The sequence below is a fragment of the Gadus macrocephalus genome, chromosome 23, assembly GCF_031168955.1.
Source record: "Gadus macrocephalus chromosome 23, ASM3116895v1".
Lineage (NCBI taxonomy): Eukaryota > Metazoa > Chordata > Actinopteri > Gadiformes > Gadidae > Gadus > Gadus macrocephalus.
In genome coordinates, this window is record NC_082404.1 from 13,413,544 (window position 1) to 13,430,320 (window position 16,777).

At 43.4% G+C, this 16,777-nt stretch overlaps 1 protein-coding gene across 6 annotated transcripts in view; it reads left to right on the forward strand.

Annotated features, from left to right (window-relative positions):
* The first annotated feature begins 1,877 nt into the window (after positions 1 to 1,877).
* mllt10 (MLLT10 histone lysine methyltransferase DOT1L cofactor) overlaps positions 1,878 to 16,777 on the forward strand; it is a 40,710-nt gene continuing 25,810 nt past the window's right edge. For 4 of the 6 annotated variants that reach the window (XM_060045704.1, XM_060045705.1, XM_060045706.1 and 1 more), the window contains exons 1-7: positions 1,878 to 2,283; positions 3,512 to 3,591; positions 9,843 to 9,897; positions 11,884 to 11,993; positions 12,439 to 12,542; positions 13,066 to 13,159; positions 15,994 to 16,083. In XM_060045704.1, coding sequence (XP_059901687.1) covers positions 2,175 to 2,283; positions 3,512 to 3,591; positions 9,843 to 9,897; positions 11,884 to 11,993; positions 12,439 to 12,542; positions 13,066 to 13,159; positions 15,994 to 16,083 — 642 coding nt within the window. In that variant the 5' untranslated portion in view covers positions 1,878 to 2,174. The remainder of the gene's footprint in view (positions 2,284 to 3,511; positions 3,592 to 9,842; positions 9,898 to 11,883; positions 11,994 to 12,438; positions 12,543 to 13,065; positions 13,160 to 15,993; positions 16,084 to 16,777) is intronic. The other 2 variants (XM_060045708.1, XM_060045707.1) reach the window with 2 other exon arrangements.

A 16,777-nucleotide genomic window follows, 5' to 3' on the forward strand; every position in this document is an offset into this window, starting at 1 on the left:
TTGTGTGTGTGTGTGTGTGTGTGTGTGTGTGTGTGTGTGTGTGTGTGTGTGTGTGTGTGTGTGTGTGTGTGTGTGTGTGTGTGTGTGTGTGTGTGTGTGTGTGTGTGTGTGTGTGTGCTGTTTTCTGTGTTTCAGATGCAAGCCCCTTCCTCCACTACCCATGCCCTTCCTCTGCCTCCCTTTGTTCTTTGCTGCTCTAATAGGTTTTCCCCTGCCACACACAATTCGCTACCCCCTTCTCCTTTTAGTGCCCAGTGTCGGCTGGAGCATTTGAGCAATTTGAAATTAAAGCAAACAATGAGCAGGCACTCCCAGGGACCTCTCGCTCACCATATTACATGGAGGACGCTCGTGTGCTCCTGCACATTATTGGCAAGTCATTACGTTTCTCTGGAAACCCCGAGTGGAGGCTCGCTCAGAGGAATTGGTGATGCAAGCAGCAGCTGAGTGCCTGGAATGGCTTCTGTATCTGTATCTGTATCTGTGTGTGTGTGTGTGTGTGTGTGTGTGTGTGTGTGTGTGTGTGTGTGTGTGTGTGTGTGTGTGTGTGTGTGTGTGTGTGTGCGTGCGTGTGCGTGTGCGTGTGTGTGTGTGTTTTCTGTGCATGGGTTTCGGTCTATGTGTTTAAAAGGCACTAAAAGAGTCTTGAGTATCTGTCTGATATTTTTCCCTTTTTTCAATGAAAGTCTTTGAAATATAATTTTAAAAGTCAAGGCTTCACAAAGCAGGGCATTCATGAGGCAGATTGTAAACAGGGCATGTCATCTTTTCGCACTCACCCGCACTGTAGAGAGCCCCTCCACTGGGAGTCTGGTCATGAAATGTACTTGGTAGATGTTATTAATCTGAGTAATTTATGTTTTTCAAAACTTGTTTTTGGCTCCAAGAGGTCCCCACTGTGTGGGTTGAATTTTGGACGCAGCCTACCCCAAGAAAAGCTACAGTTGAAGTACAAATATGTGCTCTTCTGTAAACAAGTTTTTTTGTGTGACCTGTTAATTTAGCGCCAGTTGAACCATGCAAACATACTTTTGGTTTTTGTTTGTTGATGAAGCAGAAAACTACATGACTACAAAGCACACCACTATTTGGAATGGTGGGTGTACATCAATGTGGGTGAAGACCATTCTAAGGTTTTGGTCTTCATGGTTGTTTTATGACTGCTTGGTCTTACTAGACTTCCTTGTTGCTTGTTTTCATGCAAGTATTTAGTTTAGTTGTTTTCAGCCACTTAATGGCATGCCATTCGCATGCTTTTTAAAATGCATCATTTTGCTAAGCACATGGCCGCCATGTTATTTTTTTTATGGTGGACACTATTTATCTATTGTGCTGTTAAAAAATCTACATGTATTATGTAACATTGTATTAGTTATAACCGATTTCAGTTAACTGAATAGATTATCTTTCTGTTAATTTTTAACAATTTCTTCTTTGAGGTAGGCAATTGCTTTTTTTGCCTTTTTACAGCAGATGCATCATTGTTGTGATAGTGTAAACAACCTGTTTACAAAGATTGCAAATACCCCTAAGCCTTAAAATGTTCGAACAAAGTATGTTGAGCTGACAGGCCGACCATAACCCTACATTTAATAGCCTACTATCCTTTAAACGTTTATTAAATTAAACTTCTGGCTCAAATAAAGAACCCATCAACACACAAAGTTCACACAAGGCCTTTTCATTGCAACACGTTTAATGCAGAATTTCCTTTGATACATATTTGGTTGAGTGCTGGATAAAATCCAGTAACAACAATCATAACAGCCTCATGGTGCTACAAAGTTTCAAAGCATTCTGGCCATGTGGGAGCAAAATGGCACAGCACCCTGCTGGAACCAATCAAAACGACCCATTAGTGCCTGTCAGAGGCACGCACACACGGGGGCCGTGCGTGCTACGTACTTCCCGTTCCCGATGAGCTATCTTCTTCTGGCTCGGCGCCGTTTACTGAATGTTTTGGTGCGAAAATACGGTGTCGAAAAGAAAAGTAAACACGACTTAACCATGACATTTCGAATAAGTGGGACCTAAATCGGCGGTGCGGCGGATAGGAGGTCGGATTCTGCGCGGGTTTTGGGCACATCTTTGTTGTACTCGCATGTCCGCTTTCTTCGCGGACGGTCTCCGGCGAGCGGTGCATAGCAGTGGACGACGACTTCTTGGCGAATAACATGAAGGAGATGATTGGCGGTTGCTGTGTTTGCTCTGATGAGAGAGGATGGGCCGAGAACCCACTGGTTTATTGCGATGGACATGGCTGCAACGTCGCCGTGCACCAAGGTAAAGCCCCATGAGAGCCAGAGGCTAGTTAGCCGCTAGCTAGCGAGCTAACGTTATCTAGTTGCAAGGTTATGGAGAGCCGCTGCGCGTGCATCAGCCTGCCGCGCGCCAGGCCGAGGTCAGCCCTAATTCACCCTGCCTTTGATTGACAGATCAGTAATCCAATTTAGCAGCTATGTTGCTCTTGGTTAGGGTACGTTGCCTATTTCCGGTTTGGTGTGCACAACACTCCAATGTTTTTGTTTGTATTTGCGTTTGGCGGTGCTTTGTTAAGATGGACGAAGTACCTTGGTTATATCCCTCCCATTCCCCAACACGACGCTCACCACAACAAACTGGCGTGACGTCCTATGTTTACAAATCAGCTGCCCACCACCTCGTCAAAGGTGACCAATCGTGGCGGTGCGTGACAGCTACGCGCTGTGTTTAAAGCATCACGAGTCATCTGTTGTTTATGTGAAATGATTGGTCCTATTTTATTTTGTATGATATAGGTATTCATAAGGAGTAATTTATAATACACGAGTTTAAACTGCTAGGGCAATGAAGGGTACCGTTTCATTGAAACTAGTGTTTGAGTATTTCTGAAACACAATTGTCTCTGACATTGTACTTCTGAAGAATATTGTACTTTTGAAGAATATTGGCTGTATGTTCATCATTGCATTGCATGTTGGTTTGTGGTATTTTGCCCTTCATTGTTATGAAAGTAGTTTATTTAGTGTAGATGGATGAAACCAGATATCTACCAGCACAAACTTTCTTTATTGAAAAATAATATTAACAGGATCTGCATCTAGTTATTTACCTGACTTTAAATGAATGCAGCCACAATTACCACCTTGACATACGCTTCTGGATAACAGTAGGATATGATGTAGTCGATTATGTCCCCTAGGCAGTTTGATGATGATCTGAGCATTTTGCTAAGCTATTCATATATTTAAGGGGGACCAAACCCATAGCAGTCTTTTGTGTTGATCTGGCCTATATGGGGGATAGTCCTTGATGGAATTTTACCCTTTTGATTGCTCTGTGGGAAAGAGTAGCAGTAATAGAATAGGTGTGAGATCGTGAAATGGGTGCCATGATTGTTCTGTCAGTGGACGTGTGAATGTGGTTTCCTTATCTACTGCAGAGAAGAAACCAAACAACCGTGATAAAGTCCTTTTGTTGTGCTAGAGATAACTAACACCTGTCCCCTTCCTTTCTTTCTGCTCCCCTGCAGCCTGTTATGGCATTGTGCAGGTGCCCACTGGACCCTGGTTCTGTAGGAAGTGTGAATCTCAGGAGAGAGCCGCCCGTGTGGTAAGTCAATACATGCAGATTTGTCTGCTATTTTATCTATTTTCTCTTTCATAATGACTCGCCCCATGTATTAATCGGCATGTGCAAGTCTTGCTGCATACTGGGTCCTATACCTGTTGGCGGTGTGAAATCGGTTGGTGGCGGACGGCAGTAGTGCTGTGTGTTCCGATTGTGGCGAGGGATGTGGGTCGAACGAGTGGTTGGACCACCTCTCTCCTTGGTCCCGCCAACCGTTTACGTCAGACTCGATCTAGCTGCATTGCCACTTAAGGCTCAGTTATGGTTCCACGTCGACGCAACGCAATGACCACGCAGACACCTCGAAGCGGGCTTGAACCTGTTTTGGTTCTGCGTCTGTTTTTTTGTGAGCGGGCCATTCAAAGCCCTTGCTGCTGCGCAAAGTTAAAATTTTTGGGAGGCGCACGTCAGGCCCTTGTGGTGGACGCAAGGAGGGTGCGCAAGGACATAATAGGCCCGTAAACCACCTTGCGTCGCGTCAACGTGGAACCATAACTCAGCCTTTAGACGGTGCTTACTTCTGCCAGCTTCCACCCATCAGTTTTGTACTTGACTTAACTTGGAGAGCATGGTTTGGGATTTAAGTTGCAATATTAAAACAAAGCATGCTGTCGTGTTTATAGTATACTATACACTATATCCACTAATATATACGTAGTGCTCACGTCATTCACCGTCGGCCCATCCACCGTCTAGCAATTCATTGTGGAGGGTTCCACTATCTTAACAGCCGCTTAAACATTGGAATATTAAAGTGCTGTATTAGATTAACCGCAAGTCTGTTGGTTAGCCCTGCAAATGGAATCATCCAAATGACTGAGATCACTGTAAAGTCTGAGATTCAGTGGGCTCTGACTTTGAGTTGATGATCTGCTGGGGAGATGAATGGCATATAGAGTGAATAGAGTACAGTGCGTTTCGAGCTACCATGACCCACACCCACAAAGAGATGGTAACCAACTAACCATGCATGGTGACAACCAGTTTTGTCAGAATCAATAATCACTTGCTCAAGGACACCTTGAGACTCTGCCCAATTGGAGCCTAGGATTGTATCCACTAGAGCTGTAGCGATGCGTCGATGACGTCGACGTGTCGACGTCAAAAATTCGTCGACGTCAAATTTCTCCGTCGACGATTTTCGACGGAGAAATGGACGAAAGTCACAATAAAGGAAAATGTCCACGCACAAAATCATCAAAGGTATGGAAATACCTCAAGTTAAGTCCTAAACGGAAAGGTGTAGTGATTTGCACTCTTTGCCAAATGGAGTTGGCATATCACAAGAGCACGACAGCAATGTTGGAGCATCTCAAACGAGAAAGTATCTCGTGCGCATGAGAAAGTATCTCGTGCGCATGAGAAAGTATCTCGTGCGCATGAGAAAGTATCTCGTGCGCATGAGAAAGTATCTCGTGCGCACGAGAAAGTATCTCATGAGCATGGGGAAACATCTGGGGAAACACACACACACACACACGCGTGCGCGTGCGTGCGTGCGTGCGTGCGTGCGTGCGTGCGTGCGTGTGTGTGTGTGTGTGTCGTCAGCGAGTAGGTGGACGAGCGAGGAGAGCGAGCGATAGCGTGCGTGTCAGTCTAGTGAAGTCATGAACGAGTCCGGTTGTGTGTAAGAATAAAATACCCAGCCTGTCAAGAATCGGTGGCCGCTTCATTCCATCATATTCCCACCTATAAGCAGACTCACTGTCGGTCAAAGTGAAGGGTCATGCCCCTGAGAGCGCATCGGACCTGGAGGGAACGTATCACCTGTGCTCCTCGGTCTGGGAGCCGACAGCAGGAAAGATGTAACTAACCATCTCGTAGTTGGAGGCGGAGCGCAAGAGAGTATGCGCACACATTTTTTTCATGTCCCTTTACGGGTTCCGTATTAAATAAAGTATATTACTAAGAATTTTTTGGTATTTATTTGAGATACATTTTATTAATCGAGCAACAGAAAAAAAAAAAAAAAAAACGTCCAATTGGTCATTAGATTAGTCGACTAATCGATAAAATAATCGCCCGATTAATCGTTTGATAAATAATCGTTTACCCCCAGCCTTAGTATCCACAGACATTCAGTTTTTGGTTAATGACCGTTCTCCACCCGTTTGTCAAATTACCAATTTCTGGATTTATGTTTTAACTGTCTTTGTGGTCAACTAAATGTGTGCTAGGATCATTATGATTTATTATGAATATCTTTGTATTGTAACGTGACAATTGAATGGCAGATTATTGGCTCAGGCTGGCTGTACTTTATTGGAAACCATAAACAATCCAACCACTCTGAAAATCCTGACAGAAAATGTCTATTTAGCAACTGTCTATGCTAAACTGGTATAGCGACGACAAACAATTATGGGGCAGAGCAGAACAAAGAGCACGCCCCCAATACATTTTGTGAATGAACAGCAGACAACACAATACACAGGATGTACACATTTAATAGTTTACCGTCATTGTGCATTTATTATTTATTGATGCTGTTTTAACATGACGGCTCTGAGACAACAGATCTGAAATATCAAGTCACACAAATTAAAAGCATTCCTTCTTTGTGAAAGATACACGTTGCACAATAATGACTAAAACAAGTAATACTTACACACTTATTACACTTAATAGTAATTCTAGGCTTTAGGTTTATTTTTTATTTTTCATAATAAATATATATGGTTTTTCACCCAGGATACACACATGCTCTTGCTGCCATTGCAAACAATGTTGCTTCGCCCAAACATGTTTCCTTTATGAGGAATAATGCCAGCTAATCTAAGGATGATGATGTATATCAACTCATAGTACAATGAATATAAATGTATAGTGTTTACAACATTGTATTGCTTAGGGATGCAATCATCAGGTTTTATTTATGGCATTACTGACATTTTATTCTGATGCTGATCTTGCACTGATGATTTTGAAATATAGGCTAAAATAGATTTTTAAAACCGGGGAAACCAGGCTAATAATCCCATTGCTGCCGTGCTGACTCTATATAATATGAAAGATAATCAAGATAATTTTGTAATGATATAAAACATTATATTATGTTAGTGTATTATTCCACTCTTGCAGGTTTGGCTCCTATAGAGGCCAAATCACCTCTTTCGAAATTGACTAATGAATAATGTTTCACCTGTTCTTCCTGTGTCTTCCCCCGGGGAAACTAGTGGCTGGTGAACAAACGTAAGAGCGCTTCTCAGCTCTGCTATATTTCCTTGTAACATAACTCAGTGTTAAACCATGTTAAATATAACAAAGCAGACATGGTTTGAGCTTTCAAACAGATTTTGTGCTTTTTTCGTGCCATTTTGTCTTTGTCAAAGCATGTTGTATCAAGTGCATAATTGTCACCACAAAATTAGGCAGAAACTCTAATTAAAGCTTTGACTCTTATAGACTCACTGCTCACAAAGCACTCTCAAAGTCCTATTTTGATTGGATAAATTTGAAGTATCTAAAAATACCGCTGCTCAATGTGAGACAAGAATCCTAAAAATTCTCACATCAATGCATATGAAGTTGAGACTAACTGAAGTTGAGACTTACTAATTTGTAAATGTATCAGGTGATTTGTACATGCTTTTCTTAAGTTTGGAAATTGGCTAACATTCTTAAATGTTTAACATGTACATTATTCCCATACAATTCTTTCCCTTTAGAAAATAATATTTAAAACCCATCAATGTTGATTTGTTTTCCTGTTATATTTTTATATTTGAAACTTGTTATTTCAGGGACCATGTTGGAAACAAGTGTTCTCACTTGCACTTGTTATTCCATGGATTCATTATCTTCTTTATCCATACAATTAAATCAATCATTCTATATTATTTCTCATCTGTCAATCATGAAAACACATCTTTGCATTTCTTATTATTGGGACAAATCAGACAAAATATGACTTGCCATGACTCCAGTTAGTTTGCCATGAACTACTTCAGTGTTCTAATGTGATCCCTGGTGGAAAATACTGCTTTCCTCGAAATTAAGATTTGCTTGAGGACTCAGAAAAAGGTAAACTTGACACGTGGGAGTTCCCTCTGATATTTTTTTATCATATGATATCACTTCATTCCCTGCCAAGCCGCCCCATATCGTACTTTACTCACAGCTATCCCTCCTATTCTCACTCAGGATATCATTTATTTTTTTAAATGCAAGCCATCTTCTACTGGAATGAACGACCATGCTTTTAATTCAAAGTTATTTGTAATACAAATTTACGCATGATAATATTATCAAAGCAGCCTATAAAGTGAAGGCCTTATTTTGTACGTTATCTGTATTATTGTTAACCTTAATGTGAATTTCTTGGAGTTTCCATCTCATTGGGGAATACAGCCACTATACTAATGTTTGTAGACAGCAAATGGTGTTACAAAAAATATTTATTGGTTATTAGTTTGAGTGCCTTTTTAAAGTCATCCAGATAGTCCAAATATATTTATAGAAGCCATAAAAAAAAAGAAACATTATTGAAATGCTGTATATTGCTATTGACAGAGTGGTTGTCCTCAATATCTCAACATGTTCATTACAAGCCATTTTATTATTTCTTTGAGTGTGACTGACTCATATTTATTTGGAAAGAATCTGTACACATTGTCACAATCAGTACGCCCCATTTTCAATTTATTTTAATAATTAATCAATAGTACTAGACTTGGATGGAAAGCTATTAATAAAACAAAGTAGTACAATGTTTCTACTCTTTTACAAAACTCTGAACAATATAGAAAATAATTCAGAACCTAGCTGCAATAGCAGCATAACCGGTGTCAAGGACAAAGTGGGAGAAATTTTATAAGAAGGGAAACTGTAAATTCAGCGACACAACTGCTGGAGGAAACTCAAAGTTATAGACCCATTGTCGAAAAACTGCGACCCTACTGCCAACTGCCTCACCGTTATGGTGCCCTCAATGAGGAAAAGGCTGCTTGAAGTTGTCAACCATTGACGATTATTTTGTTTCATGCAATATCTCAGACCAGGTGGCTGGATGTAGGTTCAATGTAGTCCAGCCCTTTCCCCTAAAGTTAGCTCAGTCCAACCACACAACGTGTGATGGACCTTCTGCACTGCAGGCTCTACTCTGTTGTTTCAGTACTATGTTTCAGAAGTGGGTGTTTTCTCCACACTTAGTTGTTTTGTTATTTATTCTGGTACTCCCACTGTTTGGTTTCAATGGAAAAAAATGGGGTCCAACCGGTCCATGTAGGGTGAAGTTGTTTCATTGCCAGCATTTTAAATGGGGTGCAGATTCCCATCAAAGAGGTTTGATTGAAACAGTTTCCTAATGCATATTGACTACCTGGTGGGATCCAAAACTCACTGAGCTATGACGAACATGACATGGGAAATTGGGAACATGATAATCGAAAGAATGTGGCAGAACAATATATATTTGTTTATAAAAAAATAATGAAGTAAAAACATATGGTCGACATTGACGAAATAGAAAACCGGGTTCATATGGAATTATTTGGAAGAAAGGGTGTAGTCCAATAAGCGATGGGACAAATGGTCTAGGAGGAGATGGTAAAACATCCCTACCTACTGTTAAATCTAGCCTTTGCGTCAAAATGTTTACACCTGTTGGGGCTGTACTGCATAGACTTTAACAACTAACCCTAACTTATTTGGGTACTGAGGAAACAAATAGAGTTGGTTTAGATCAAATCGGTGGTTAGCATGAGAGGAGTTGTGGAAAAATAGCTTTTTCCGTGAGGAGGGTGAGGTGAGGTATAGAGCGCAATCGAACCCCAACCCCTTTGGAAGTGGCGCCACATGCACACAGCTGTGTGCATGTGGCAGTGGTCATGTCAACTCATTTGTGGCTTAAGGATTCATGGTGACGAGGAATGTCGCCCGTGCAGTTATGCGTTTGGCTTTATAGCTCAGATAATTGCCTCAGGCTAAAACACACACACAGATGTAAAGAGCACAGTCAAACCCCAAGTGTGTGTGTGTGTGGGGGGGTGTGGGTGTGGGTGTGGGTGTGTGTGTGTGTGTGTGTGTGTGTGTGTCCGATAACGGTTGTGCTTGACTAGAAAAGTTGCTTTTGCGCGGCACACGTAACCCACCCCCCCCCGCTAACCGGTTCTACCTGCATGGATATCAACAGCTGGCCAACCTCCATGTGCGTACTAGCTCAGCATCTGTGGTAGGTGATGTTGACGAAGCGCTTCCTCACCCGCTGTTTTCCCTTCCCCCCCCCTCCACAGAGGTGTGAGCTGTGTCCCCACAAAGACGGAGCCCTCAAGAGGACCGACAATGGAGGTAAAGGTCTCGACACGCACACACACGCACACACTTTCACACGCTCGCACGCGCGCACATCTTGTGTGTCTTGCGGTGGGTCTCCCTTGTATATTCTCGCTATTAATTGTGTGTCACAGGCAGGTTTAAGGGGTGTGATCATGCTGGGAGAGTTATGTAGCTGTTGGTTGCGCACGTCTGTGTACCTTGTCTCGCTCTGTCGTCCGTGGCAGTGGTGTGTATGTGTGAGAGAGAGAGAGAGAGAGAGAGTGTGTGTTTACGAGGGGGCGGGCTAAGATGGGTATAGTGCATGGCCTGTAAGGAGGCTCCTTTTTGGGTTCATTCGGAGGTCAGCTCGGTGGAGACTGTAAATATTGTGTGTGTCTGTGTGTGTGTGTGTGTGTGTGTGTGTTTAAGTCGGAGAGGCACAGCTGTGGGATTGTGTCCAGGCCTGCCGGGAGGCATCAGGGCAACACTAACACACACCGTTTTACTACTTTCTCTTTTATTCTACCCTTTCCATGACCCCTCTCTCTCTCTTTCTTCCCCTCCTCCATTTCTCCTGCTCTCCCCTCTTCCTTCTCCTCCTCCGCCTCCTCCTCCCAGCTACCTTATCTGTGAGATAGTTTGTTGTTTCAGGTGGGACAGTAGTAAGGCTTCGTATTAGCATCAATAGAATGATATCACCCCCTCATTCCTCTTCATTGGGTCGAATGGCCCTGGCCAATTGGGAAGAGGCCAGTAGATAAACATCTTCTTATTGGAGCCCGGTGTTCCTTGACTCGCACAAAGACAGATGTTGCACAAACACTGGTTTAATTTGTGCTTTACTTTGGGTAATTTTAGAATGTTTTATAACATGCGAGTGACTAATTTGGGAACTGCTGTTCTTGCTGTCAAGCGTTGGTGAGGTGTTTGGGGGCTGAAAGCACACATCATTAATTCATCTTTGTCGTGCCCATGAGGTTTCCTTTAATCCGTATAACTTACTAACTTTATTTATAACGTTTAAAAACAGAGAACGGAAGTTAGGCCTTTGCCGGCTTCCCCTCTGCTATGTCGGAAAGGTGTTGAAATGTCCAACACTAAATCATAGATTTCCTCATCCGTGTTTTACCACGACAGTTGCTGCCAAGTCGTTCCTCTGAATCAACGGCAGGGTTGTTTGTGCCTGGGTGTGAGCGGCTGGCTCTAAGGAGGGAAGCCTCTGTGCCACTTTTATAGTCCTGGTTTATAGGCCTCTTCCAGATTCTTGCAGGGACTTCAAAACATCAACAAGCGCCCATTTCACACCCTCCCTCCCTCCCTCCCTCCCTCCCTCCCTCCCTCCCTCCCAGCCTGTCCCGCCCTCTGCCCCGGACGCCCCTCTCTCCCTCCCTCTCTTCAGGTCAAAGGCAGGTCAGGGGTTCAACTGTAAGTTTAAGCCTGTTTTTGTTTCCGCCACAGGGAAAAACAGACACCTCCAGTGTGGCGGGGAGGCTCCCACCTCCGTTTGACCCGTCGTTCACCTCCTAGGGCACCTCGTAAAATCCTTGTCAAGCCTGCTGCCACTCTGGCGTAAAGGCCCCCCCTTCTCCCATCCCATCATTCTACTGCTCTCGACGGCCTGCATTTCGTCATTGACAGCTAGCTGTGTGTGTGTGTGTGTGTGTGTGTGTCTGTGTCTGTGTGTGAGGCCGCAAGTAATTCATTTATTTTAGTACTTTGCAATTACTTTGCAAAAAATGTCAAAAGTTTAACTTGATGATTGTGTGTGTATGCTCTCCTTTTGAAGAATGTTTGTGTCGATAGACTTTCAAGACAATTAAATTCGACCAAAGTATATCACAACATTGGTTTCCAGAACCGCCAAACTATACGGGCTCTCATCAAAATAGGGTATAACTTTCCCCCATCCTAATTGTTCCCTTAACCTCCTGGTGTCCGCTGCTTTCACACGCCCTGCGGATCGAGCCAGCAGCCAGTTCTGTGTGTAACCCTTGTGGCTCCCCATTGGTTGTCTTGCAGGCTGGGCCCACGTAGTATGTGCGCTGTACATACCCGAGGTGGAGTTCGCCAACGTCTCGACGATGGAGCCCATCGTACTGCAGTCTGTACCGCATGATCGCTACAACAAGGTACTTTGACCGCGCATTTACACGGGCAGACATATTGGCAAGGGGCATCGAACACGCGCTGACTGGAACAGACTCGGGCTGCGCACACGCAGAGAGGGATGGAAGTTCAGCCGTTGTAACTTAAACAGAAGCGTGCCTGTGGTCGCAAATGGTAACCACCTCTACTGTGTTCATTTGGAAGTTTTTTAATCATCTGCTCCAAATATTGCATTTTGTAGGTGACCTCAATGCGCGTTGTGTTAAAATTACTAAAAGTTAAATGTTTCTTTGACTTACTATAGACTTTATATATATTTAGCCTATATATATATATATATATATATATCTATAGATTGCTTTAGTTCTAAAGAATATATGTAAAACAATATGAATGTATATATAATATGTATGCACAGAATATACATAAATGCGATGATACCTGATTGTTAATGTGTTACGTCAACAGACATGCTATATCTGCGAGGACCAGGGCAGAGAGAGCAAGGCCGCCACAGGAGCCTGCATGACCTGCAACAAGCATGGCTGTCGACAAGCCTTCCACGTAACATGGTGAGGAATCATTACATTATGGCTTCCCCCCCCCCCCCCCCCCCTTCCTTTTTTTTTTTTTTTTTCCTAAACCACACTTAGCGGATGGAGTTATTGATTTTCCTTTTAGCCTTGCCTTAAGCTCTTTACATCGTATTTCTATTAACAAGATTGTGAGGGCACGTGATATTTTAATGGCGTGTCTTTTCCCAGAGTTTCTCGTGGTCCTTTGCTCACGAGCCCGGTCAAACAAGGGATGTTTTATTCGTCTGGTGTCTGTCATGTGTCTTCGTAGGGCCGCTTCAATCACAGGCGTTTGTTATAGACAAGTCGATTATCATTATTATTTTTTTACACTTGGCTCTTTGACTTGAGCTTCTGATTCTGCAGGCTATGAATGGCAGCGCATGTTATGTCTAGCCCCGAGCCATGTCGATGGGTGGAATTTCTGTCGTCGCAATGTGATTTAGGGAGAAGTATGCCGTCCAACGTGACAGTTCAGACTTCCCTTTAACCTCTGTTGTGCTCTTGATCTGCTCTGCAGTGCTCAGTTCGCTGGGCTGTTGTGCGAGGAACAGGGATCCGACGCAGACAACGTCAAGTACTGCGGATACTGCAAGTACCACCACAGCAAACTGGTAAGTCTTGCGGTCATTCTGCAAATAACATAAGAGACATTTGTGTGACACAACCGTTGGCTGTACAATCTACAATGACTGAAGAGGGTACACATTTTTAGTTGAATGATGTATACCAATCCTCATCGATCGTTACCTACACATGGCATATATCATGCCGTGATATATTTTATATTTAATTCGATTTTTCTACATTGTTGACCTTTTGTTCACAGTGCTTAAAAGAAAATCGTATTTTTTTTATCAGCAAAATCCATGTTCTATGGCCTTTTACTGAGTGAAGGGAGCTGAGAGATGTTGGCAGCCTCCACATGATGTTGAAAACCTGCTGTAGCCTTGAAGCCATTCATCAATTAGGAGAGATTTCAGAACCTTAACGATTACAGTTTCGTCAATTTATTTAATTATTGAGGCACTTTTTATGGCGTCGGCAAAAATAAATACTGATGGATTTACAGACCCAATGTTTAGCGCATGAGAAGGCCTGCATCGCATTCGCTGGCACTGGAAGCACGTCATGCGGGTTAGTCCCGAAAACCCCTCTCTGTTTTCCTACGACAAAGTTGTTGTTCATCCTGCCCCATGCCCACTTGTGAACACCTCCTTGTTCCATGCTGCACCTCCATCCACCCCTCCTGATGTCCCAGTGTCCATCGGTCTTCTATTCTCCTCCTCCGTTGTGCTCTGGTTCAATCGATCCGTCTTTTACAGCCTTCGTTCCCCTCCCCATATCCCGTTTGGTTTTTATACAGACATCCAGTTCTCCTTCCGGATCGGTTCCCTCTCCATCTGTCCCCTGGCCCACCCCGTCATTCCTTCGTTTGTTGCCTGATCCTTTCCATCTCCCAGCAGTCGGTACTCGGGTTGAGGTGACCTACGGATCAACACTGTCCATAAACCAGAGCAGATAAACCCCAGACTCTCCTTTTCCTAACGTTATATACTATTTTATATCAAGATAAAATAAGTCCCATGCTTTAAGCTAAATAGCATAGGAAATGCATAGAGTGGAATAAAGGCAATTCCATGAAGCCTGGTAATAAGACTATTACAATCAAAGTTACATTGATGGAGTGGCTGAGTGGCGTATACATACAAACGCAACTAATGGAAATGGGCTATCCATGTGTTGCAATGCAAACATGCTCGTTAGACCCCCCCGCCGCCTACCCACACACGCATGCACATATACGCACGCGTTCACACACTTGTACGCACACATATATGCACACGTACACACACACACGCACATTAATACAAATTCTCAGAGACGGACACGCAAAAATCACACAGAGGAGTGAGGTATCCGGTGGGAAATACAAAATGCGGGGCATGATTGCAGCATTAGATCTGTTCGAGGTGGTAGGGGCGGGGGAGAGATGGCAGGCTTTGCAGCAATAAAACATCCACACGCACAGCAGAGTCAGATGACATTTTGCAATGTTAACAAATGCAGAGAGACTCCCGCTGGCATATTGATCTCGTTTGAATGGCTTTGGACATCGGGGCATAATGTCATTAAGCCGGGATTGTATGGATGACAGGAATGTATAAGAGGGAATCGATGACGACGAAAGCAATGTTGTTAGCAGAGTGGTTTTCATAAGATACCGCGTGATGGATGTTCATGCCATGTTAACAACATGTGGTATTTGACTGGACCTGCTGCTTAGCCAAATCTAATTCCAGAACTGGATTCTCCTTGTTTAGTCTGCATAACAGACTCCCCCAGAGAGGGTCTGCTGCTGTGCTGGGCGAGGCATTTCATCATCACTAGCTTTTGGCTTTTTCTATTTTAAAAGCAGTACAATAACGTTATAGTGTGGAATCAGGTCACCCCGGCAGAGTTTTAAGTTTCACGTCCATCTTGGTCTTTCCGTTTTCTGTGTTCTTGATTGGCATCTTTGTTTTCCCGCTTCCGTTATAAAGTCAACAAGATGTCAACGGGTTTAACCTAATTAGCCCAGCAGCAGATACAGGGCTCTTCGCCAGCATTTCTAGACTTGCAATTAAAACCCCAATGAAGGAGGATAGGATTAGGATTTAAGTATCACTCGATTCATGTGAGGGTCTACTGTGTGACTGGCGGATTGTGTGCACTGCCAATTGTTGGCACCCCCGTCACAGGTATGTCGAGCTGAACGGAACATGTCAGAGTTACTACACGTTAAGGCATAGACCCCCCCCCCACTGCCAGGGGTCAGACATGAGCACTTTATATGAGAGTTTTATTGAATGCAATCCTGGGAGTACAACAGGAGGAAACCTCTCGTCTCTGCGTCGCCATAGTAACAGACTATGCACACGTCTCTTTTTTTTTTGTAAGTGAGCAAGCTCAGGCTCAGAGATCGATGGCCAGGGCCCTTCAAAGTCTCCATGGGTGCCTCTTCATATGCCGCCCAGCTTTTAAATTAGCCAAGCAGTTTCTAATAAACGGCTAAAAGACTACAGGAAAGATGCATTTATTTGTTTTCTTGGTTGTCGTGCTGATTTCTTACTTGCTCTATTTTTAAATGCAACTGAAACTAAATTGAAAGGACTTTGAGTGTTTGGTCAACATCAAAGGTATAAAAAACGGTCATTGTGTATTCATATGACATAGCAAAGACCACTGACCTCAACATTGGTGTATTTTTTATAAGATCTTATGAAACTGTCTATTTGTGGCTGTCTTTGTCTGTCTTTGGATCCTTGACTTCAGTTGGTTTATTTCAGTTCCCTCAGTTCCCTCTTTTTATTTGCATTTAAATTGTTATTCTCTTAACTGAATAGCTCACACTTCGCTCTTTTTCTGGACTTCATCCAGTAACTCAGAGTTCCTCTTTGCCTTTTAGCGAAGGAGCAGGGGCCGGGGTAGTAGGTCTCAAAGCTTAAGTGACTCTTCCCCTCAGTGTATGGATAGAGCCTCAGACCAGGACAACAAGGTAAGCCCTCAGACCTTACCCCATCACCACCCCCACCACCCTACCACCCTCTCTCTCTGCCTCCCACCAATCAGCAACCATATGCCCTCAGCGATAGCATGCTCACACTGAAGAGGCACACAGGGCGAGATCGCGGTCAGGCAAGATCACAGCGCTCTTCAGAGGTTAATCAGCCCTAAATGTAATCATCAGGACTCATTCCAGAGTTGAGATTTCAGATTCATGCATAGAATTCAATGGAAGAACTTGGAACGAAAAACGAAAAAAGATGGAAATCTTGTAAAAAAGTATACAAACATGAATGGGTAAACAATTATCTATTTAAACAGATGGGGTTTGGTCATATTCACAGCAATATATAGGTCCCAGGTTTCCACATCCTGACAGTTAACCAATATAACTAGCCGATTTGGACAAACAAAGGCTTGATTTCGTAACGGCTGACGTTGTATAGAACTAGAGTCTGTGGAATTTGCCGTGGGTTTTTAAATAAGCGATACGACCAAAGGGCCACCTGCAGACAACACCACTGTGCTGCCGGCTGTAATGAATGGTGTATTAGCGAGGTAATCAGTCATGGCAGTTAGCAAAACATGTAATCACAGGCATCGCAGAATCAGAATTTACACGAGCCACCGACTCATCTGTTCCACCTATTTCACAGTCGTGTCTCTGAAGGCCACGCAACCACAAA